Here is a 25,777-nt window from a genome sequence, read left to right as displayed (position 1 = left end):
AACCTGCGTCCCCTGCATCGGCAGGCGGACTCTCAACCACTGCGCCACCAGGGAAGCCCAGTGAAGTGAGATATTTTTACATGGCTGTTTTGATGGAGTCACTTTCACTCAATATTTTGGAAGCTCTTTTATACATACAATTCTTACACAGCTAAGTAATTGCCTTAAAAAAAATACTAACTACAGTGTGAAACCAACTACTACACTCTGTCCCGGAATCAGTTCCTTCCTAGGATCGTCAATTTATCCCCTAGTCGCAACCCATCAAATTAAATATTTAAAATGTTAATGGCACATTCCAGGTATTGTAGATGGAGCTACAATATGATGTCTGCTTTCATAAAGCTTGCATTCCTGTGAAGGAAGAATGACACAAAACAAGAAATTTTATTTGTGAAGAGAGGGAGGGGGCATGCTGGTTACTGCGCTGGCCTGTTGAAAGGTGTCTGACATCCCTGAGCTTCGCCCCATCCCTGATCATTCATCCCTAAGCCTCAGAGATGGTGTAAGGCCGCCTTTGAGTACATTACTTGGTAACTTAAAAACCTGGACATCTCATGCTTTGGGAGATTGTAAATTCAGTCTGAATATGAAAACATGCCGGCATCTAAGCTGTCTCACCAAAATACCATGTAAATATTTTCCCAATTTTCTCATTTTGAAGACCTCCAAAATAAAACACTTACGTTATAAATTTATTATAAAGAACAAAGGCATTTTCCAAGTTTCCTTCTTCCAAATACACGGACGCCATTCTCTCCATTTCTACTCCGGACCTAAAGTAGCGGCGTGGAGTGATATCTTCATTGATGGTGATATTACAACCCAGCTTGCTTAGGGCGCGGACTCGCTCTTCCGGGCTGAGGGAAACATCCCTGTGGTCCGGCATGGCAGCTAACTTTTTCTGCAAAGTCGAATTTGAATCTCTGGTTATAAGAAGAAATGAACATGACTGAAATTATACATGTATTTTCTGTACTAAATACCTGACATCAATACCTAAGGAAAGTTTTTCATAAAAGTTAATGATATGATAAAAATAATTCTTTTTGCTTAAACGTGTGGTCTACACACCAAAAAGATACACATCTCCAAGGTAAACATACACTCTTTTGGACTAAGACCTCTTATAGGTTTCAGCTACAATTATGTGGCACTTCCTGGGTATGCAAATGTTTTAGGTCATTTTAGGTAAAATATCATTGACCCTTATATCCTCACAGAAGCAAACCAAGAGATGGATTCCTACCAGGGTAGGGATCATGTCATTATACTTGAAGGGCCTCCAAGAGATAGCTTGGATTCGAAGTTACTATCAGGATTCAATTCTATTCCAAAACACATCTGGTTTTATAAGTAGCTTTCAGGGCCTCCCTGTATCTTTACCAAGTGAATAAAACCCCACCAATAATTCCAGGAAAAACCTTTTCAAGCATATGGCCATTCCCCCCACCCCTTTTTTAACATAAAGACACTCTCAGAGCTTGACATAATAGTAACTACACCATTAATTATTCCCTGACTGAGAAAGTAATAATGATTACTAAAAAAAAGTCTGTGATATTAATATATTTGTATTTTATTAATAAAAACATCTATACACATCTGAAAAAACATGGAACATATACATTCAGGATAATTATTCAATTCTTCAATAAAACATCAGTGCTTCTGAGCCAAATTTTTTCTGTTAAAGGCCATATAGCAAGTTTCTTAGCCTCAGTGGGACATATAGTCTCCATGGCAGCTACTCAGCTCCGCTGGTGTGAAATCAGCCATAACCCCACGTAAACAAATAATCCTGACTGTGTTCCAAAAATATTGTTATTTGACCAAAGGTAAATGTTTCAATGACATCATAAAGTTACTGGGAAAAAAAATCTATGGAAATTAGGACATTTTCTAAAGCAGACTTCTAGCCTCCTGTGTGCACAAAAGTAACTCGTCCATTTTTTATTACTATACAGTCTACCCTGAATTATAATTATTTGTATACAAGTTTTTTTTGTTTGTTTGTTTGTTTTTTTCGGTACGCAGGCCTCTCACTGTTGTGGCCTCTCCCGTTGCGGAGCACAGGCTCCAGACGCACAGGCTCAGCAGCCATGGCTCACGGGCCCAGCCGCTCCGCGGCATGTGGGATCCTCCCGGACCGGGGCACGAACCCGTGTCCCCTGCATCAGCAGGCAGACTCTCAACCACTGCGCCACCAGGGAAGCCCTGTATACAAGTATTTTTGACTCCTTATGAACTCCATGAGGGAAAGGAATCATTTTACACTCATCTCTGTCCTCTGGAATGTAGTATATTCCCTGCAACACAGATGATAACCAATAAATGTATCAAATAAAGGAGGAAGAGAGACAGGGAGCAACATGACTATAATTAGATTATCTTTTTATCTGAAGGAAAAAAAATAAGATTTATTTTCCCTTTACGGGAATGGTGCTGCCCTTCCTAAGTTTAAAATTGATTTCAGAGATAAACTGGGAAATAGCCTAAACTCTTCATCAATCTGTAGTGTTTCATTTGCATATGAACTTCTTAGATGTAAATAAATTTTCCAGAGGAAAAAGCCTTTGTGTTCATTTTTACACTGACATGTCCACTAAAATTTTAGTTATTCCTACATAATGTTCTAGAAACACACAGGCACTCCATAAGGATGACTCCTTCCTCTGCAGAGGTGGAAATGGGTCAGCCTTTATTATCCCACAGTGCCTTGACAATATGGGGGTCAGAAAGTGAAAAGTTCCTACAATTTTCTGCTCCTCAAACATACTCTCAAAAGCAACTGAGCATCTGTGAAGGACTTTTTCCTCAAAGAGAGAAAACTAACCTATTTCAGAGCAAGAACCAGGCTCTATTTCTTTATGTTCTGGTGCTAAGCTTTGTGTGTGTAGGGTATTCAGTATACCGCTGCTCCCAGGGCTACAGGGGTAGTGAGTGGGTTTGGGAGGGTCATCAGGAGGAAGGGGAGGGTAATGACAGCTTTCCTTTAGCAAGTCCCAAGGACAAGCTGGCAACATTAAAACTACGTTTCCAAAAGTTGTAAGGCACAAAGTACAAAAACAGGGCCATGGAGATTATACAACGTTCCTATATTCACATTCAGAGACTGATCTGGTACACACAATAAGCTCATGGGATCCCAAGGCCCCTGTTATTTCCTCTCCAGCACGTTATTTCTTCTAAGATGTAGCTCAAGAAGGTGTGTACTATGTTGGCTGTAAGGGCAAAAGATGAAAAGGATGAGAGTTTCAAGTATTCACACATTTACCCAAAGATCCCAAAGCAGCATCTAGGTGTTAAATAGAAAATTATTTCCTTGGTCATGACCACACAAGGTAAGCCTCTAATTTTTATCTGGGAAGAAGCTGAGGCACAAAGAAGTTGAAGTACCTGCTACAATGTCATCTGTGAAATTCTTCTCCCCGGTGTTGTGCTAAAGGACTACACTCCTGGAATCGAACCAGATAAATTAACATTTCACACTTTCATGGAAAAAAAAGCATTATTTTTAATTCTAGCAAAGATGGGTTTATTAATCACTTCCTCAAAGGAGAGGACCACGCAGATGGATGAAAATGGCAAATGCTCAACTTCTTGAATTGTGACTCATTTCACATTCAGTGTGTTTCTGTTCTTCTTTTTGGGTTTTCGGACCACATGTAAAATATTGGTTGGTGCCACCTACCAGGGAATTCACCGTTAACGGCTGATCCATGTTGTCCTGTCTACAAAATGATGGTGTTTATTGTTTCTTCTCAATCACTTCATCTGTTTCAAAGACAAAAAGCAGAGCTAAGGTTATTTCTTGAGAACTCAAGTCTCAAATCCCAAATGCCAGGCTTATTTCTGCCTCAGAAAAAATATGAACAAATTGAAATAACTTATATTATCTGAGACTACTGGAAATCTCTTCCTGAAAATACAAAACTGCAGGTGGTTATAAGGTTTCTTGAAGCAGACTTTTAAAACAGGAAGTGTGAAGAGAATTAGTTATTGCCTAGTACCCAGTATGAATCTGCTGGGTGTTATCTTACTTAGAATACTATGCAAGGTTATAAAGTGGATTTACTTGCTTCGAAAGGAGAAAGAAGGTCATTGTGATTGAGAGCATGGACTCAGATCTGGAGCCCATCTGAGCTTAAACAAGTCTTACTGGCTGTGGTAGGTAGAATTCTAAGAGAGTGCTGTGATTCCCACCCCTTGGGATCCACAGGTTTATGTAATCCCCTAATCATTTGAGGTTCAATTAATCAGAAGGGAGATTATCCTGAGTGGGAGACCTCTCCTGCTGACCTGGAAGACTCAGCCATCCTGAGTTCCACAGCAGTAGGGAGATGAATTCTGCCAAGAATGACGTGCTCTTGGAAGAGGACTCCAAGCCTCAGATCAGATCCTTACCCTGGTCGACGCCTCCATTGCTGCCTTGTGAGACCCTGAGCAGCGGACCTAGTTGTGCTATGCCTAGACTCCTGACCCACAAAACTGTGAGATAACAAGTGTATGTTGTCTTAACACATGAAGCTTGGGGTGATTTGCAGTGCAGCAATAGAAAATGAATACTCTAGCTGGGTGACTGCAGGTAAATATCTAGCCTTTCTGTGCACCTGAATAAAGGGGGAAAATAAGAGTACCTATGTCATGTCGTTGTGGTAAGGATTAAATGACTTAGCATATAAAGTGCTTAGAACAGTTCCCGGCACATAGTCAATATCATATCAATGTCCGCTATTACTAGAATCTTGATTTTGCAGTTGAGGAAACTGAGGCTCAGGGATGTTAAGTGAATGTACCCAAGTTCAAATAATCACTCGATAAATGTTAGTCTCCTTCCTTTGTATGCTAGTTTAAGGTCGAGCTCTGCACGATCACTTCCCACTTCTAAATTTATGTCGGCTTTTATATTCCACTAATCACTTATGCGACGCTGAACACATTTTCTCCTCAGTTCCTCATTCATGAAATGAGGGGGTTAAGCTACACTCTTTCAAGTTACAACATTCTGTGATTCTCGAAAACTCCAGAAGGAGATTATTCAATCCTTCCGTGCTATTTTCTGACCTGAATCCATGGCTGGAAAATCCTTCCAAGGAAAGTCACTTAGTGTGTTCTGATCTTTCCCCTTCATCCTCTCCAGTGATCCCTGGAGTACACATCAAGCTGTCGGCCTGCAGGTTGCAGAAATGCCCAAGAAAGAAGGACCTACAGAGAGCCCTAGTCACAGCGTAGTTTTAAAATCCAAATTAATCCTGGGACCACTAAATGCAGGCAATCCCTTTGGGGGAATTACCACTTCTTTGGTGAGAATAAAACGGAAAAAAAAAAAGACGTTAAAAGAGTTAAGGAGACAGAACAAAGAGGCTTATGGAGAATTTGAGGCTGGGTGGGGAGAGAATAGGACAAGGAAATACTAGTTACTCATTGATTAGGGTCTCCTAAAAGCCAAGAATGAATTCTTTTAGGGGTTACTCAGATCCTTAAACAGAGCACAAATAATTAAAAAAGTTGGAAACATTAGCACAGCACTTCTAAAATCATATAACCCGGAGACTTGTTTAAAATGCAGATTCCTGGAACTCAAAAGGATTCTGGATCCCCTAGTTTTAAGCCCACCAATAGCATTGTTAGGATGTGGTGCAGGTGATTTTGATACATGAGACTTCCAAACAACGCTTTGAAAGACACTGCATCTGAAAATGTATCGAGCAGGATTCTTAGTTGCAAGCAAAGGCACCGACTCTTGAATCCACAGAATGATAACGGAAAGGTCACAAATTACCAAGAAGGCCAGAGAAATTGGGCCTGGAGGCTACATACCCAGCAACCTGACCCCAAATCACACAGCAGCACTGGTCTGCTGCCTGTCACTGATGGGCGGGGGAGCCAGCGGCTTCCATCACCGACACCAGATGCTGTCTGGGAAACCACCTGTGGAGGTGCCACATATTTTTTCATGTCACTAGTTTCTATTTCAAAATATGAGATGGAGGTGCCTGACTGGCAGAACCTAGGTCACACGCCTGCAGCCAGCCTGCAAAGGTGGTTAAAAACGCAAATATCTAGCACTTCACACTTCCATAGGAGGCAAAGTGGGATGCGCCAGGTGAGAAAAGGTAGATTCAGGGCTGGGCGGCCAAAAACAATGGTAAGTATACAGAAAAATCAAACTTTTCCACAATGAGCTTCTAGACGTATAAAATGCTTAATTCAATATATCTTGAACACCAGAATTTATTAAATTCCTATAGATGAAAACCAATAGTTAAATCTCTCTTTAACTCTATTAACTCCCACACACAAATGTATCTATAATTCAGGAACAGAAACCAACTCCCCTCAAATCTAATAAGAAAGAAGTTTATACACTGGTCAGTCAACTGCTTCTTTTTGGACCATTAACTACTCAGTGGCCGTGGTCCTGCCTTAATTCCTTTATTTTTCAATCTGCAGTCCTAGCACTTATCCCCTGCAATATAAACAATTACCAATGTCAGCATAAACAGGTTATGTTCTCGAGACCAGTAGATGTCAAAGTGTGATACAGCATCCCCAAGGGGTCTGCAAGGTCAATATTATTTTCGTAATATTACTAAAACATTATTTGCTTTTTTTAACCATCCATCTGTATAGTGGAGAGTTCCGTAGGATACAAGTTAATGGCTATGCTCACTTGTATCTTCTTGTAAATGTCTGCTACAATTTTTAATATGGTAAATATAAATAGATATAACCCACAGAAACAAAGCTTTTTAGTGCCCTTAGTAATTTTTAAGAGTGTAAAGTGGTCCCATGACCAAAAAATTTGAAAACCTGCTGCTCTAGATCAACTACGCAAACAAACAAAACAAAACCTCGCCATGCTACTTCAATCTAACCAGAAATATAGTGGGCCATGAGAATCTAAAAGACGAAAAAATAATGGTCAAGTATCACCTTCCATTTGTACTACTAAAGTCTCACTAAAATAATTAAAAAACTGAGGGCACAATAAGAGATACCTTACCTCACAGAACCCAAGACCCACAAGAGCAAATGTGGCAGACTGCTATATAATCTGCAATACCCATTCTCTTTTTCTAATATAAAAATATAAATTTTTAGTTGATACATAGCCTGGATGTCTCTATGTCTCAACTGCCCCCAAGGAAATGTGGAAGCAGCTCTATGATTCTGCCCTTTAAAACCAGCAGCAAGTAATGCCAAGAACAATATCTAATCTGTTAACACAGTGTTTCTTTTGTGACCTTTTTAGCCTAAATGATTAATTCCCTTAATTTTCCTTCTCTTTCTTTTTTTTTCTTAAATACTTTTTTTTGGGGGGGCGGGGGTGCTAAGCTCAGAATCCTGACTTACTTGCATACACAGAGCCAGATTTTCCAGAATAAAAAAGACTAACCAGGCAGTAAAGAGTCTCCTGAGAGACCGGGCACACAGGATAGCCAGTGAGACCATCGCCCAAACGTGTCGTTTTCTCACTGGTACTCCTTTCAGGCTGAGTGCTGTAGGGAACTGGATAAGCAGGGGCGGCAGATGAGAGAGGCCAGAACACCTCATGCCACACGCTGTAGTCTCATTTCTAATTGGCCAAAAGCAGCCTTTCTTCTCCCCACTGTGTTAGAGTTCAGGTTTTCCTGGAAGAACATGGTGCGATTTACTTAGTTGGAGATAAAGCAAATGATCATAACCTAGACTGTGGGCTGCAGTGACCTAATCTGATTTAGATAAAAGGCGGTTAAAGGGTCACTCCCACGCTTTAAATGACAGAGGCAGAAAGGAGTATCTCCTGAGTCACAGGAGGCTTACAGATTGGGACCTGCTTCTGGAAAACAAAAATGACCTAAGCCCATCCTTGCTTTTCATTTGGAAGGATTCAGATGTTAAAACCAAAGATTATTTTTTTATACTCAAGAGATTATTTTTATACAATATTTGTAAATCAGAAATTATCATCTGCTGTGACCCAGATGATAACATTATTTGTACTAAAATATTGATAAATATGAAACTTGATCCAAATATTAGAAATAGCTTTTATTGTCTTTTTTATATACTTGTAAGTACGACATGTGAGTACCTGCTAGGTATCAGGCATTTGTCTCTTATTCCTAGAAGGATATCCCAAGTTAAACATACCTCAGCAGTGTGGTTAAGATTAGATCAATCAGCAAGAATGCAGTTGCTACAGGAAAGATTATTAAATAAAACACCATGCCCGATATAGGTTTTGTATTTGTTTTTTTTTTTTTTTTTTTTTGCGATACGTGGGCCTCTCACTGTTGTGGCCTCTCCCGTTGCAGTGCACAGGCTCCGGACACGCAGGCTCAGCGGCCATGGCTCACGGGCCCAGCCACTCTGCGGCATGTGGGATCTGCCCAGACTGGGGCATGAACCCGTGTCCCCCGCATCGGCAGGCGGACTCTCAACCACTGCGCCACCAGGGAAGCCCCCAATATGTTTTAAATTACTTTGAGGTAAGTCTAGGCTACCCTGAGGGCAATCAAGTTGCACTTTGAGCCAGAAAAGAATTATTTCTCATAGTGCAGTACAATTTTTATTCTGACACCAGGATGAGATGGTGGGGCACCCTTAACCCAGCAGCTCAGGGTTTGGGGCTGTATATGTGTAGGAGAAACCAGCTTCTACCACTTGTGAGGTGGGAGTGCTATGGTGTCTTATTTACCCTTTTGTGTACTTTATCTTCATCTATTAAACGGGGGGAAATAACACCCTTCCAGAAGAACTCAGTGGAAGCTTACATGAGGTTAAAAAAAAAAAACACAAAAAAGAGAATTTCCTGGCGGTCCAGTGGTTAGGACTCTACGCTTCCACTGCAGGGGGCATCCACTTCCATCCCCAGTTGGGGAACTAAGATCCCGCATGCCACACAGTATGACCAAATTAAATAAAGATCATTAAAACACACACACACAAATTCTATTACAGTTCCTGGCATGCAGTAGAAAACTCAAAGAAAATCAGTCCCTTTTCACATCAAATGGTTAGAAAAGTAAGATGACATAGGCTTCTATTATACATAGCAGAGATGACTAATGTTTAACTACTTGCTTCATTGCAATTAGTCTTTGACAGTCGCTGTCAGTTGTCTATCCAACAGCTGCCCACTCTCCCCACCCCCGCTTCTTCCTGCCAGCAGGGCCCAGCCTCACTAGAGATATTCACTTTTCCAGACTCCCTGGCACTCAGGACTTGACTAGTTGGCAAGTGACCAAATCTTGGACAATGGGACCAGAAGGGAGAAATCTATTGGGAGGACTCTGAGATACTTTCATCTCTAACACAAAGAGATAGTCTGGAGAATATGTGCCTTTTCATCAGCTGGACATGTGTCTTCATGTAAGACTCGAAATGCAGCAGCCGTCTTGCAACCCAGACGGGTCAAGCCTAAGACCCAGCTGGATGGCAGAGGTGGAGGGTAGAGGGAGCCTGGCTCCTTGCAGACACTGTTGAGCTGCTGAGCTTACCTTGAAACCATTCTCCTCTGAACTGTTATTGTGTAAGACATAAGTACTGTAGTTTAAGGCACTCTTAGGATTCTGTAATCTGCTGCCTAATTGATACAGGATTCCTCTGGCAACATAAGGAAATGTTTACCTGTGTGAATCCAATGGTGAAAGTGGTAATTCTGAATACTAATATTAAGAAGAAGAAGAAGGGGAAGAATTTTGTGAGATTTAACAATTTTCGAAGGAAATATTTCTATAATATTACATTCTTCTTTGATTAAAATATAAATATTATTTAACTCTTTCTTCATGATTCACAGTTTTATTTCAATGTACCTGCCAACAGCAATGCTTCCCTCCAGTTCTAATTTGCTTTCATCTAGAAAATCACTTAAAAAACTTCTTTGCTAAACTTCTCTGACTTCAGTCTTTCTCTCCTTTTAGTCTATCGTGATTACTGATAAAATAATTTCAATTTATTTGTAAAATTAAAGTTTAACTGGACATGGGTCTGAAAGGATCTCCTGTGAATAAACTATATGCTGGTTACAGTGACTGCTACCTGATTTCTAATTTGGCTGCTCAAAAATCATTTTTTCTTACCTTTTCTTTCCTCTACTGTCTTCTACGTAAGAGCAAGTTGAGTTCTGGGCAGGTGAGGTGGGACTACGTATATCACCTTTAATTCAGCAAAAGAGCTATTGTAATAATAATTATATTATTATGATAATATAATATCATATTATAGTAATGGGTTACTAATTATATACTAACCAAAAGCTTTCCTTCCCTGGTTATCTGAAGTAATGCATTGACCTCCATTCTCAGCCCCCACAACCGCCTTATCAAATAGGAAGCAGTTGAGTCTAGAGATTAGACATGCAGCCTCCAGGGTCAGACCACATGGGTTCAAAGCCGGACTCCAAGCAATAACTGCAGAATCACAACTACCCAGACTGCAAAGTGGGGTTGATAACAGTAACTAAGGAAAGACCTGTTGAGAAGGTGAAGTGAGAAAATGCTTGTGAAACCAACAGCGAGATGCTTGGTGTCAGGAAGCACTCAGCAAATGATAATGACCATTATCTCCATTTTACAGGGGAGGAAACTTGACCCTAGACTAGACAAGCAACTTAAGTAAGTGGTGGAGCAAGGACTCAAAATTAGGTGTGTAATATCCCAGAGTTCATACTCGTAGTCACACAGCGATACTCGCAATTAATATTTAATAGCTGACGGTGAAATCAGGGGAAGGTCAAATTCTTGGACTTTGGACAAGAGTGATAGGATTTATTGCAGAAATGAGACTTCAGTTCAGCATTACATCTGTTTCATAGTCTTCCCGCCAAAGAAATAAAAGGGCATCCATTCCCTCCACTTGTTTCTTAGGCAGAGTGATGCGATGTCTGTGGACTGACCACCTGGAATATGTAGTTAAGAAATTCAAATGCATAATTATTAGACCAAGACACAGTTTAATTCAAAATATGTGCTGGTTTTTAATGTAACTTCTAAATTGTGGTACTCAAATTACTTGGCCATGAAAAAGAATGAAATAAATGTCTCTGTAGCTACATGGATGGACCTAGAGATTATCATTCTGAGTGAAGTGAGCCAAAGACAAATAACATATATCACTTATGTGGAATCTAAAAAATAATACAAATGAACTTATTTATAAAACAGAAACAGGGCTTCCCTGGCGGCGCAGTGGTTGCGAGTCCGCCTGCCGATGCAGGGGACACGGGTTCGTGCCCCGGTCTGGGAAGATCCCACATGCCGCAGGGTGGCTGAGCCCGTGAGCCATGGCCGCTGAGCCTGTGCTACGCAACGGGAGAGGCCACAGCGGTGAGAGGCCCGCATACCGCAAACAAACAAACAAACAAAAAAACAGTCTCACAGACATAGAAAACAAAGTTATGGTTACTGAAGGGGGAAGGGGGTGAAGGGGGGAGAGGGATAAATTAGGAGTATGGGATTAACAGATATATGCTACTATATATAAAATAGCTAAACAACATGTATTTACTGGATAGCACAGGGAACTATAGTCAATGTCTTGTAATAACCTATAATGGAAAGGAATTAGAAAAAATATATATATATATGTATAACTGAATCAGTTTGCTGTACACCTGAAACTAACACAATATTGTAAATCAACTATACTTCAATAAAAAAATAAAATAAATTCTGGTATTCAAAGGGCATTTCATATGCTCATAAATATACTAATTTATGATTCTGTTGTACTTTTTAAATGAGGTGATTCAATTAATATCTTCATAAAACAATTAAAAATTCATAAAACATTTGGAAAATGAATTTGAAGTGTTGGGGAGAAATTCAGTTAATTTGCCAAGATAGATTCATATGAGCTTAATTGTGTTATCTTGCTGTTGAAATACTAAAATTTCCTGGAAATTATGCATTCTAAAGATAAGCCACCCATAAGCCACTAAACTCTAATATCCACTTGAACATACTTCCCTTTTTATTGCAATTTGCTTTTAAGAAAATACTATCCAAGGTAACACTCTTGCACTGTTGGTGGGAATGTAAATTGATACAGCCACTGTGGAGAACAGTATGGAGGTTCCTTAAAAAACTAAAAATAGAACTACCATATGATCCAGCAATCCCACTACTGGGCATATACCCTGAGAAAACCATAATTCAAAAAGAGTCATGTACCACAATGTTCATTGCAGCTCTATTTACAATAGCCAGGACATGGAAGCAACCTAAGTGTCCATCGACAGATGATAGATAAAGATGTGGTACATATATACAATGGAATATTACTCAGCCATAAAGAGAAATGAAATTGAGTTATTTGTAGTGAGGTGGGTGGACCTACAGTCTGTCATACAGAGTGAAGTCAGAAAGAGAAAAACAAATACCGTATGCTAACACATATATATGGAATCTAAAAAAAAAAAAAGGTTCTGAAGAACCTAGCGGTAGGACAGGAATAAAGATGCAGAGGTAGAGAATGGACTTTAGAACATGGGGAGGGGTAAGGGTAAGATGGGATGAAGTGAGAGAGTGGCATGGACATATATATACTACCAAATGTAAAATAGCTAGTGGGAAGCAGCCACATAGCACAGGGAGATCAGCTCGGTGCTTTGTGACCACCTAGAGGGGTGGGATAGGGAGGGTGGGAGGGAGACTCAAGCGGGAGGGGATGTGGGGATATATGTATACGTACAGCTGATTCACTTTGTTATAAAGCAGAAACTAACACACCACTGTAAAGCAATTATACTCCAATAAAGATGTTAAAAAAGAAAAGAAAATACTATCCACAAGTTATATAATTCAATGAAGCATAATGAGTCAGAAATACATTTTTTAAATAACATCATCTTCTTGCCTGCCAGATGCCTGAAGCCCAGAGATGAGGTCAGTCCTTGGGCATTATTAATCAATTTTATTTAATTTTCATAAATTTCCTAAGGGCAGTGCTTGAAAGGCATGAATTTAGTCCAGCACTACTTTCTTTCTTTCTTTCTTTTTTTTTTTTTTTTTTGCGGTACGCGGGCCTCTCACTCTTGTGGCTTCTCCCGTTGCGGGGCACAGGCTCCGGACGCGCAGGCTCAGCGGCCATGGCTCACAGGCCTAGCCGCTCCGCGGCATGTGGGATCTTCCCAGACCGGGGCACGAACCCATGTCCCCTGCATCGGCAGGCGAACTCTCAACCACTGCGCCACCAGGGAAGCCCCAGCACTACTTTCAAAAGCAAAAGCTGTCCCAGAATACCTCTCATACACTGCTTCTCCAGTGTTCCTCAACCAAAGGAAATATTCTAACTGTTCAACATATTTCAATAGACAGCTGCAGTCACATTTTTGGTTTTGAACTAGACAATCTCTTCAACGAGGTGGACAAAACCAAAACAGGCTGTGTCCCTTCATAACTTTCCCTGGCAGGTTACTTTTAAATGTTTAAAGAGCCCCCTCCCTATACTGCCAAAGTCGTTAGCAAGTGGCCATCCACTGTTTCTCTTTGTTCACCCCACTCACTTCCTTATTTTCCTTCACTGCAGCTTATACCCCTCTACTCTGATGTAAAGTTTCCTCTGAGTGTGGTTCCTGGGCCACCTGCACCATAATTACTCAGTGGAGGAGGAGGGTGGTTGTTAATAAGAAACAGATTTCTATACCCCATCAAGTCAGAATTTCTGCCAAGGTGCCCCACAGAGCTCTATTTTTATCAAGCAGCCTAGGAGATCTTTATGCACATTGAAACTTGAGACTCACTGCATCAGATAAAACTGCTCTAAGACAGTTACAAATAACCCCCTAAATACCTGCCTTGATCAGCTGAACAGTACCTACTTTAGAACAAACTCCTGCTTTGCTCTAAATGAAGTAGAGGCATTTCCTTTTTCCTCCCACTTCCCTCACCTTGCATCTAACCTATTAATTTTCTGTCTTTTAACGTACTTTTATTCCATGGGACACATTTCTTTCAAGGTTTCATTTAAGGCTTAATCTGAGCACTGTGTCTTCACTCCATCCACTTTCACCAGGGTATCCGACTGTGATTTCTCACTCAATAGTTCCAAGGCTAATAACTACTGTATATCTTTCCCACAAGTATCAGCTCCAAGTAAATTCATTCATTCATTCATTTATTCAACATTATTTATGAAGCTCCTACTTCCTGCTAGGAACTAGTGAGCAAAGACACAGAGGATATTGATCTTATGAAATTTACATTCTGCTAGAGGCAGGAGGTTGAGCACAGAGGTACTAAGATACTAAACAACTAACGGCACAAATATATCATTAAAACTGCGGTAAGTGCTACAAATACGAAATACAACAGAGGTGGTTATGCATTTTTTGGCAAAAATATCTCAGAAGTGGTGGTGTGTCCTCAGTACATCAGGAGACACTGATTTGCCCTGTTATCAGCGATGTTTACTTTGATCACCTAAGTTATGTCTGCCATGTTTCTCCCCTGTAAAGATACTATTTATCCTTTTGTAATTACAAAGTGTCTTATAGGGAATTACTTTGCTAATATGCAAGTATACTTTTGCCCATTCATTTTAGCATCCAAAGATTATTCTTTTCTGAAGTGATTATTACTGTGGTGTTTGAAAATGGTGAATTTTCTATTTCTATCCTTTCTATATTTATTGGTTTAGTTGGAGTTTTTGTTGAAGGTTGTTTAATTTTTTGTACAAGATTTTAGGCTGTCAAATGGATCTATTTTTTTCTTTTATGATATCTGGATTTTTCATCATTCTTTAAAATGTCTTCAAACTGACTGATGATAAAAAATTTTTAAAAATATGTCTACCAATCTTTTCTCCTAGTAATTTTATGATTAGTTATTTTTGAATAAATACCGTTGATCTGTGTGGAATTTATTTTTATGTAAGTAGTATGACAAGGATACAGATTCTTTTTATCATTAGGCAAAAAGACCCTGAATCTCTTCAATTTTGCTTAGCTTTTTATTTAATTCTCAACTCTGCTCAATAAGGTGATCTGCCCAAACTAGGAACTAAGTACATATTTATTAAATTGAAGTAGTCTCTGTTAATTATACCTCAATGAAGCTGAAAAATAAAAGTCTGGGAGTGATGGATAAACTTACATAGAGAAGAGATATCGGCAATTCAGAGAGGAGGCAAGTATGCAACTGTGTTTGAGATACCCCAGGACTGGACTGAGAGTGGTAAAAAGAATGTAGAAGGATAAATAGCTATTGGGAGCGATTCTGAGGGGAAAAAAACATAGAACCTGGAAGTTAAGTGGACAGACAGGGATATAGGAGCGTAAGTAGGCAAAGATACTGCAAATGTTGGCATCTAAGGGAAGTGGAGATGGTGATGCTTCTGACTTCAACAGAGAAAACTTCTCCTGTATCTCAGTGAATGGCATCAACACCCAATTACACACAACCTGGAAAAACTTGGAAACAGTCACCATGCATCTTCTCCCTCCCTCAACTCCACATACATTCTACCACTTATAGTTGCTGAGTCACCCTCCAAGATATCTCTCAAATCTGCATTTTCTCACCATCTTTCCTTACAGTACCCAATCTGTGTCACCCTTTACTCTGTCTGCATCGCTCGAATAGCCTTCTAATTGGTCTACTTGTTTCCATCATGCTCCCCTTTGTTTAATTCTATATACAACAGGTATGCTATTCAGATATTGTCATTTCTTCACTTAAAACCCTTTAATAGCTTTCCATCACTGTCAATATCATGCATCTTTAATAGGTCCCACAAAGCTGGGTCTGATCCAGCTGCCAACCCACCAACCTTCTATTCACCCTCATTTCACACTTCTACTTCCTCTGTATCTTTCCAGTGTTAGTTTAAGCTTCTCTTCCTCAGGCAGATATTTTTGACCACTTCCAAACTAAGTCACACTCTTGGTCATATACTCATGAAGAAGTACCATACAAACCCAAACTGAGGGATTTTCTACAAAAAAAACTGGCCGGTGTTCTTAAAAAGTGTCAAGATGAAGAAAGACAGAAAGACTGAAGGAATGTTTCAGATCAAAAGGGACTCAGGAGACATGACAAAAAATGCCATGTGTGATCCTGTATGGGATCCTGGACCAGAAGAAGGACACTGGTGAAATGTGAATAAGATCTGTACATGAGACAATATAGTATTGTAACAATGTTAATATCCTGATTTTGATAACTACCGTGATTATATTAACTGTTAGAATTTGGGGAAATGGGTAAAAAGGATATACAGAAATTCTGTGTACTATTTTTGCAATTTTCTGGAATTCTGAAATTATTCTAAAATTAAATATTTTAAAAATGTTCAATTAGTACCTTAACAATCCTTTCAACAAGTAAAATGACAACAAAAGGAAAAAAGTTTGCATCATATGCAACATATATAATATTGATTATGTCTAAACTATAGGGCATACTATATGTATGAATAAATATAGTAACAGAACTTTTTTTTGCGTTACGCGGGCAAACAACCCAGTAAGAAAGAGATACAAAGTTGCAGAACAGTAAGAAAGAGATACAAAGTTGAATAAAAATCGGCAAATGGAATGAACACGTCATGAGAGAAATATAAATGGCTAAGCAGCACGTGAAAAATATTAATTTCACTAGTAATTAAGAAACTATGGATTTGAAATGGTATTTCCACTTATTTGATTGATAAAATTTACATGATTGGTCATACTTAATATTGATTAAGACTGGAAGAGAAATTGGCAATTAAAAAAAATAATACGCATTCCTGTTGACCAAGCAATTCTAAGTTTCCCCCATAGACTGTCCTGCCCAAATAATACACTAAACACACACACACACACACACACACACACACACACACACACTCTCTCACACACACACTTGCTCCCACTGTAGCATGGCTTAAAAATATTACAATTTTGGAAATTAAAATACACAGCCATCAAAAGGAGGTTATTTGAAATAAAGAATCTCTACAGGAAATGAAGCCATTAGAAAAGACTTACATCTATACGTGCTGAACCAGGAAGTTGTCTGCGTTACAGCATTAAGTGAAAAAAAAAGCAAGTTGTAAAATAGCATATAACATATGACTCCCACATATGTATTTAATGTATGTTGGCATTTGCAAGTAAGGTATCTGAACAACATGCACTGGATTTTTCTCAGCTGTTCTCTCAAGGATGAAATCATGAAGGATTTCATATTTAACTTATTCATTTTGGTACAATTTGTTACAAGTATGTATCACTTCATTATCAGACAAATTATACTTTTTTTAAAGCCTATAAATTCTCAGTAGGTAGCTCCAGATTTGAAGCCTAGCCCTGCCAGTTTCTAGATGTGTGGATTTTGATCAATTACTCCCTGAGTCTGTTTCCCTTGTCTAACGTGAGACCCTTGCCTCACAACGTTATGAAGGTAGTGGTAGTTGAAACAGTTATTCAAGGGCTTTCTAAACCCAGAGAGGCTCTCTGGCCTGATGACTGGGCAGCCTTGGTGTCACACCATAACATGCAGCTGCTGGAGAGCAGTTTATTGGCTATAGACCTTCAGGAAAACAGCACGGGAGAACCCTGCTGCATGAACCCTTCAGTCAGTCCTGCCAAATTCAAGGCCCCAAGTGCTCACCCTGCTCCCTTCTGCCTTTCCGTAATCCTCTCTTCTGGACCACGTGCCATGTGTCCCTAGCACAAGAGTAAGGCTTGTTTGCATCAGGTTAGTCCCCTGCTCAAAAAAGCAACTGATAACCTAGTGTCTACCAGAAGAGGTCTAAACACCCTTGCTGGCCCTCAGTGCTGTGCATTATTAGACTTTGCTTTCCACTGCTTCCCAATATAGAAGTCTTGCCCTACTTTTCTTTTGATCAAACCCTCTCTGCCCTATCCCAACATCTGCCATTCAGAAGGAGGTGCAACATTCTTTCCTGCCAACTCTGTGGTTTTCTGATTTCTTCCACCTGAAAACAGGTATTAATAAGAAAATTAAACACAGTGTTGGGTGCCATTATAAAAACTCCAAGGCAGCCTTGATGGCTATTTTATTCCATAAAAATGTATATGAAAATCAGAGGAATAAATGCATAAAGCTTAAAAACAGAAGCACAAATTTGCATATAAAGTTAGATTTAGCTCCTAAATAGGTTTTTCTCTAAGTATGGTTTATGACCACCTGCATCAGAATCCTCTGAAGAGGCTGTTAAAAGAAGGCTCCCAGGCCCCGCCCAGACTTACTGAATAATAACCTACGGGGGTGGCACGGAAGTGACTCTGGTTTTTTGAGACTAGTTTGAGATGCACTGCCCTAGTTACCTTTCTAAGTCTTTCAATAATATTACACTTGACAAAAGACAAAGAACCTTGATGCCATACGAATGTGATGGTCATTTACATTTCTTTCAAAAGCCACATTTGAATTTCTTGAACTTTTCAATACTTGGACAAAAAAAAAGTTCCACACCCACCAATGACTGTAAGTGATTTTCATCTTTTTTTTTTTTCTTAAAGTACTATATTGATTCAGTAAGCAGTTTCTCTGCCCCATTTTTACAAAAACAGTAACGTATGAAGGATTTATTCCAGGCTTCTCTTTTCTAATCTCATTCCATCTACCACTTCCAATTGTTCCTCTTGTTAAAGAACAGTTTATAAACCAACCTCTCAAGGACAAAACAGATTGGAAAAGGAACTGAAGTCAATCTATCAGAAGATTGAAGCATGAACCCACAGGCATAAAGGCCTCTCCATATTTCTTCTCAGTGGTTGAAATGCATACTTCCGGTGTTAAAAGACAGGGCTCCAGCAACAGGTTAAATAAAATTATAGGGTCCTTAGATGAGCTGAATTTAAACTTGATTACCATCACTGACTGCAGTTTTCTTTATGACTTTAACGGAAAGGTGCACAGTTGATTACTGTCCTAGCCACTCAAGTTTGAAGTAACACTCCCAAAAAAGACCCACAGTGGAGTTTCCCCCTGAGTACCTGCAAAGGCAAAACAGGCAGGCAGCGTTAACTGGGGACTGGAAGGGTTAAAAATGAGTCATCACTGGCCTGTTTCCAATAATCCAGGGTCAAATCAAGTCAAGCAATCAAAATGAATAATTTGTGATGAGTCCCTGAACAGCTATCTCTTGTATGAGCCTGGGCTGAATCTTTGGTTCATTTACGGTGAAAACACTGAAACCTAAGTATAGCAAAAGTTTAAAAACAAAACAAAAGACCAAATTCACCAAAACTCAAACTTAATCAAGTTTAAACTCACAAAATTTTAAAACAGTTCCTTTAAAAGAAACTGGACTTTAGTTAAATAATTATGTAATTTGCACAAAAGGGTAAAATCAAACAATGCAGACTGTATTTTTTAAAATGAGATTTAAAAAATTTTCCTCAACTAAATAGTATCTGTGAACTTTACACAAGACCAAGAAAAGTTTTTGCCTCCTTAGAAAAAGAAATACTAGTTACAGATTTCTGAAATTTATTTATGAGAATAAAGAATTATAAGGACTAATGTAATGTTAAAATATTGAAATCAGTGATGACATACTCCTTGCTAAAGAAGTTCTGGAGGAATGCAGAATTTTTGATTCTTTGTTGCTACAGCAGTCTTCCCACCTATAATTAAAATCTGGCCTCTCTTTTTTTTTTTTTTTTTTAATTGAGGTATAGTCGAAGTATAATATAATGTTAATGGCAGGTCCAATAATAAAAACGTCTGGCCTTTTATAATTACATGTAATTATGTCAAGTCAAAGAACAACTAAAATTTACTCTGCTTTTACTCTATAAAATATTCTGAATAAAAATGGTTATGAAATGTCATCATAACTTCACCATGGCTTCTGAATGGGAGACATATAAGACTCTGAGAGTGTGGACAAAGGTGGATGGCATAGAAGTTTTTCAGAATACTGATACCTTGCCAATAATATAATGTACACATACTCATTCGTAACATCTCTCTTCTCCAGTGATTCTTTACATCTAACGTAAATGTCTCCCTAATATGTGTTATACAGTATATATTATATTACATATAATATGTAGTATAATGTATATATTTTATAATACATACCTTATATATAATGTATACATTATATTATGTATACATGACATACACTGTATAAAATGCATCTAATATATATTATATAGTTAAATAATATTACATCACACAATATATATAAAACATATAATGTATATATTATACATTATATTAGGGAGACATATCCTGCTGCTTCCAGCGAAGGATCACTAGGTGCAAGGAAAGATATTACAAATGAATATAATATGTATCACATATGTCTACTGTTAGGCAAAAACAAAAAATAACCTATTTTTAAAGCATATGTGAAAACACAAATTGGACCCCTTCTTAAAGTATTTAATGAAACACATTTACAAAATACCCAAACATCAAGGAAAAACAGCAAAAGTTTTGTACATTAATCTGGGTACTAATTCTATCTATATAGGAGATGACAAACTCTGCAGTGGAAATGACTGGAGCCCTGGATCTCATTAGGACAAGCCCCCACTTTTCTCTCCCCAGTCAGTGTCCCCAGCACCTGGCATGTGATCAGGGATACACACAAGTTAGGAAAGCAAACACCGGAGTCGGATTGTCTGGGTTTGATGCCCAGCTCTATCACTCTATCCCAGCCTATGACCCTGAGTGATTTACCAACCTTTTTGTGCCTCAATTTTTTAATCTGCAAAATGGCACCTATTCCATAAGGTTGTTTTATGAATTAATAACAATAGTAACAACTAATACATGTAGCAGTTAACCTTGTGCCAGACACTTCTCAGAACTTTTCATTTATACCTATTTATTCATTTAATCCTTCCCCAAATCTTATGAGACAGAAACTAATATCCCAATTGAAAGATGAAGAAACTGAAGCTCAGAGAAGTTAGTAACTTACCCAAGGACCCACAACTCGTAAATGGCAAAAAGAATTCACGCTCCCAACCACTCCATCACCCTTGAGATAACAAATGTAAAGGCTGAGTACAGTGCCTGGCATACAGCACATGTTTAATAACTAGTATTTATTAATAAGTATTTGTCAAACGTTTGCAAGATTCTGAGGTTACACCAGGGCTCGGCAGGAAAGAATGCTGTGATCAACTGGTGAGGCGTTCCGTGGCTGTGGAATACGTGTGTGACCACACTATGCCCCAGGTTTACGATTCCTCTTCCACATAAAACAAAGAATCCTGATGTCTGGCTGCCTGAAGTTTTCCCTTCTTCAGCTCAGTGTCTCTGGGATCTTATGTCAGGCTGTCATTATCTGACATCAGATTTCACCTCCACTCTCTCCTTCTGTTAACCCACTCACTCCCCATCCAACTGCCAAAGTGCTCTTCCGAAAAGATGCTTTCATTACGTACTCCTTTCAAGGAACCTACCTTGAATTGGCTACTTGATCTAAATCAAAATTCCACCCCCTTGCTTTCAAGGGACTTGATGAGACATGGAAGGAACATGCCTTTAACTCTAGTTCAAGGGCTCAGGTGCCTACTTGTCAAATGAATACTTGATAAGAATGGCCATGTTTCATTACGCAGGGAACAGCAGCAGTGTTTGTGTTACTTCACAACAGTAATAAGCAATTTAAAAATTTTCTTTATTTTGGACACAGCCCAACAGGAAAACCTTTTGAAATGTTTAAGGATCTCATTTGATTTTTATTCAGGATGAAACAAGCTTGATTGGAGGACAAAAAGGGAAGAATATCAGAGAAAAATCTGCATTATTATATGCACCATAATGTTAATATTCAGACAAATTTCAGTCAGCTTTCTAATCGTTCGTCCTGAAATTAGATCATGAATCATAGGGTAAACCTCCAATGACTGGGGACGGAAAGTCAGATTTAAAAAAAAAAACAAAACGGAAGGCATAACACTCTTCATATTCAAGATCATACAATGCACTCATTTATTTTGAAATGCTAGCTAGAGCTAATCAAAACATACAAATTACTGGTGCTTATATCAAGGGGCTGCTTTTAATAAATACAAGTTACTAAGTAGCCAGTGGTCTGAATTAATGTCTGTAAGCCAACCAACAAAAATGGACAAACATAACATGGATTTAGTTTAAAATTTAGAAAGAAAATCAAATATGAACTTTGAAGACTTAGCAATTTGCCAAAAGTTTAACTGGCTTTTCTGCTCAACATGAGGAGATGAAGGATTGTACTAGAAGTTCATCTAATTTGCTTAGAAATGCAACTAATTTCTGACAAAGGGCATATCCAGATGCAGCTACATCTAGATCATTCCTGAGTTGAACATTACGATGTCAACTCAGGATTTCTGAATGTACACTCAACACATCCAACTGGACAATTCACATGTTCAGACAGCTGAAATAAGCAAGTCAGTAAGTACCAATACAGTGGTTTTTTCTTTGTTTGGTTTTGTTTTGTTTTAGCAGGATCGTTATTGTTCCTTCAGTTGAGGAACTTGGTCTTAGTTGACTATATCAATTGGCTCCAATTTAATGAAACGTTTGATGATTCATATAAAGTTATGGCTAAAAATAATCAATACTAGAAGAGGTGATGTAGTAAGGTTGGGAAGATTCTAGAATTGGTATTCATTTAATAAATATTTAATGGGCAGCTGAGATCCATTAGCCCTCAGGGGTAGAGAACTGACTCTCATATTTTCAAGGATGACCATGAGTCATTTCCCATAGTTTCAATTGAAGCTACTCCTAAATCTTTCACAGGGGGGAGAAAAAATGCTAGGATTAGACAGAATCACAAACCCAGTGGTTTATAAGTGTGTCTAATTGGTAAATGTATCCTCCCTGAAGGCACCTGGCATTTTCTGGGCAGCATCTACTATTTCTTCTACCCCTCGGATCCTGAGCAAGAATTACCAGGTTTTGCTTCTCTATAAAAGGCAACCTTACTCTCTGGATTGTAGCTGTAAGTGGTCTTGGGAAGAGTCCTTGGAGGAGGAATGTGATCGAACTGTGTTAAGACCTTTGTGCCGAAAGTAAACAGAGGTAACTATTACTAACAATTCTTTATTTTTTATCAGTCCTTCTCAGAAGCTAATCCCCAAAACCATCTCCTCTCCAGGAAATAATCTCTCTGCTGAGGACACCCTTGGGACCACGATGCTCCCATTTCTCCCTCCAAGGCTTTCAGTGGGAATGAGTCCTATAAAACAGAGCAAAAGTATGCAAGAAACTGGCCCTAAAGACCACAATATGGGTAAAGGACCTGGATTCTCTGCCTGCTGATTTAAATGGTGCTTATGTTACAAAAGACTGTAAGAAAACACGTTTCTTCTTAAAATTCCCAAGAACCAGCTAATACATAAATTACAGGTGAAGCAGTATATTCAAGAGCAGATTCCCAAGAGGCAAGCAATTTGCTGTATACATGCTTGAACAGAAAACAAGCAGCCTGTTCATTTTCCAGGGAGATTCTAATAACATTTCATGCCTTTGAATGAAGATGTAATGGAGCAAACGGTAAACAAGAGGTACCTACCTCCCAGTGCCTTCCCAAAGGCATTGACTCAGTATTAAAAAGAAACATAGATATTTACAGTGTAGCTATAAAATGTCTACAATAATAGAGTCACAGAGTACATTTTTTATACATATATATTTTAAAACAGAGTACCTTTTTGAAGTTCAATTTAGCATCCATCCCACAAACATAAGACTGCCAACTGAAACAAGGTCTGGAAAAGCATAGAAGATAGTGGCTTAAACTCTGTGTAAAACAACCATAGAAAACTACTCCCCAAAACTTGAAACAGAAAATCAAACATTCACGTGTAATTGAATGGCTGGAACAAATCTGCCATATTGACCTTGACAGGGCCTTGAATCATGAGATCATAAATCAGCATCCTGGTGATAGCCATTATAAACTTAGAAATGCCTTAAAACCTAAGACTTCATTTTATTCTCAGTGATTAGCACGATGTTTGGAAAGCACTGTGCTCTCTGGAGCTTACTTTGAAAGATTCAAAGATTCGAACACCGATTTCCAGAAGGCCACCCCCAAGCCACCCAGACACTTAAGATTTTCTTCAATCCTCTCGATCAGGTTCTGTTTCCTGAATTACTTATTGTTTATTTATTTATTTTCAAATTTCAGTAATTACAGCACCTTAGGCTCTTGGCTATCAGCGGTGTGGCTTGTTTCAGAGAGTTCTGGAAAATTATGTTTTAGTGACATTCCACTTCTTTGTGCGTTTCATTAAAGGCTCTCCGTTAAGGCTTATAAATTATTCAGGTGAGGGAAAATGCCTTATGAGTGGCTCATAAACGGCGTAACAGTGGCTCATAAACGGCGTAACAGTAAGCATCATCTAGAAAGGCATAACACACGGTCCTGCAAGGACGCCTGTTTTTCCAACCGCCGCCCCTTCCCTCCCCACACCACGCACCCCCAAAGACAATGCGGGGGGTCTCTCTGAACGCCGACACCATCTCCGAGGCCGCGCCCCAAGCCTAAACCAGAAACACCCGCGTGGAGGTAGATCACTGCGGGCGTCCCACCCTGCCCCAGGAGCCTCGGCTTCCTGCTTTCCCCATCAAGGTGAAACTAACCCCTCGGAGCCCGCTGGGGGGCGGACAGAGGCAACGCAGGTTGAGGCAGCCGACAGCAGGACTGGCAGGAAGGAAGTGAGCGGCCGCAAAGCGCATTTTCCTCCTGCGGAGCAAGCGGGACAGGGCGTCGCCAGCGGAAGAGGGGCCGGCGCGCGCCAGGCCACCGGGCCCACGCGCCCGGTGTGCACATTCGCCTGTGCCGGTGCGCGCTCACACACACACACACAGACACACGCGCGCGCGAGCGCGAGCGCGCCTACTCACCAGCAGCCCCTGATGTCCGGAGCCCGCGTGGGATGGCGACTGCAGCGGCTGTCCCCGCGCCTGCCGTGTGGCCTTGGCATCCGTCTGGCCGCTGCAGCCCGGGCCGCGGTGGCTTTTGCTAGAAGGCACTGCAGTAGGGTGATAGGGCACCCAGCGAGCCGGCGCCCGCTCCCTTCACTCTGCCGACCCTCCTCCGCTTCTCTGCGGACTGATGGAGCTTTGCTACCTTCACTCGTTTGGCTTCTGTGCGTTCCTCTCTTCCTCCTCCCCTTCGCTGCCGTAGCTCCCCAGCGCCCAGCGCAGAGAGCTCCCTCGAAAACCCACGCGCAGGCCTGGCGATCCCGAGCCTGCAGCAGCCGTCCCTGATGCCGCCGCCGCCGCAGGAAAATAAACTGTCACTGCGATGGTCCCGGCCTCCTCTGCCCCGGCCCCTGGGTGCCGCCTCCGCCTCTGCCTCCGCCCCTTCCTCGGCGGCGGCCTCCCGTGTTCCGCAGAAAACGCTCGCGGGTGGAAGCAGGTCCCCGCGGTTCGGCCTAGAGCGAATGTGAAACAATCGGGTGCGACTTTCTCTTCTGAAACCCTGCCCGTCCCCTTCTCAGCCCAGAACCACGTGAACTCTCATTTCGCTCCACCATCAGTTTCACTGAGGGGGACCAGAGTGGGTGCCTTTTAAGTGCACACGTGAGGTGATACAGCTGGATTTGACCGTGAACTCGCATCGCAGTCAGAGGAAGGATAGGGTTTTCGTGAAAATCCCACTTACACCGTATTAGGAATTCCACCTTGAGATTTATCCATAACCCACCCCCCCACACCGTGAAACAGTTTAGTCCTCTTCCCCTCTCCCCGCTCTGTGTCCTGGGGTAATGCAGGCTACTATGATATCTTTGGGATATTATATTATTATCACGTGCAGTGTTTTTAGTATGGCCCTGGCACTGAGCCAGACACTCTACATGAAATCT

General features: G+C 40.1%; 1 protein-coding gene across 2 annotated transcripts in view; it reads right to left on the bottom strand.

The window, feature by feature from the left end:
- Positions 1–25,306, bottom strand: part of STAMBPL1 (STAM binding protein like 1) — a 44,098-nt gene extending 18,792 nt beyond the window's left edge. The window contains exons 1-3 of one of the 2 annotated variants that reach the window (XM_032608576.1): positions 24,813–25,306; positions 3,695–3,777; positions 687–904 (exon numbers count right to left, since the gene is read on the bottom strand). In XM_032608576.1, the coding sequence (XP_032464467.1) occupies positions 687–904; positions 3,695–3,724 (248 nt within the window). In that variant the 5' untranslated portion in view covers positions 3,725–3,777; positions 24,813–25,306. Of the gene's footprint in view, positions 1–686; positions 905–3,694; positions 3,778–23,610; positions 23,959–24,812 lie in introns of those variants that run through there. The other variant, XM_032608577.1, reaches the window with a different exon arrangement.
- Between the last annotated feature and the right edge of the window lie 471 nt (positions 25,307–25,777).

This window comes from Phocoena sinus, chromosome 16 (assembly GCF_008692025.1).
Source record: "Phocoena sinus isolate mPhoSin1 chromosome 16, mPhoSin1.pri, whole genome shotgun sequence".
Classification (NCBI taxonomy): domain Eukaryota; kingdom Metazoa; phylum Chordata; class Mammalia; order Artiodactyla; family Phocoenidae; genus Phocoena; species Phocoena sinus.
The sequence above is the reverse complement of the archived record's forward strand: the minus strand, read 5'-3'. Positions and strand labels throughout refer to the sequence as shown.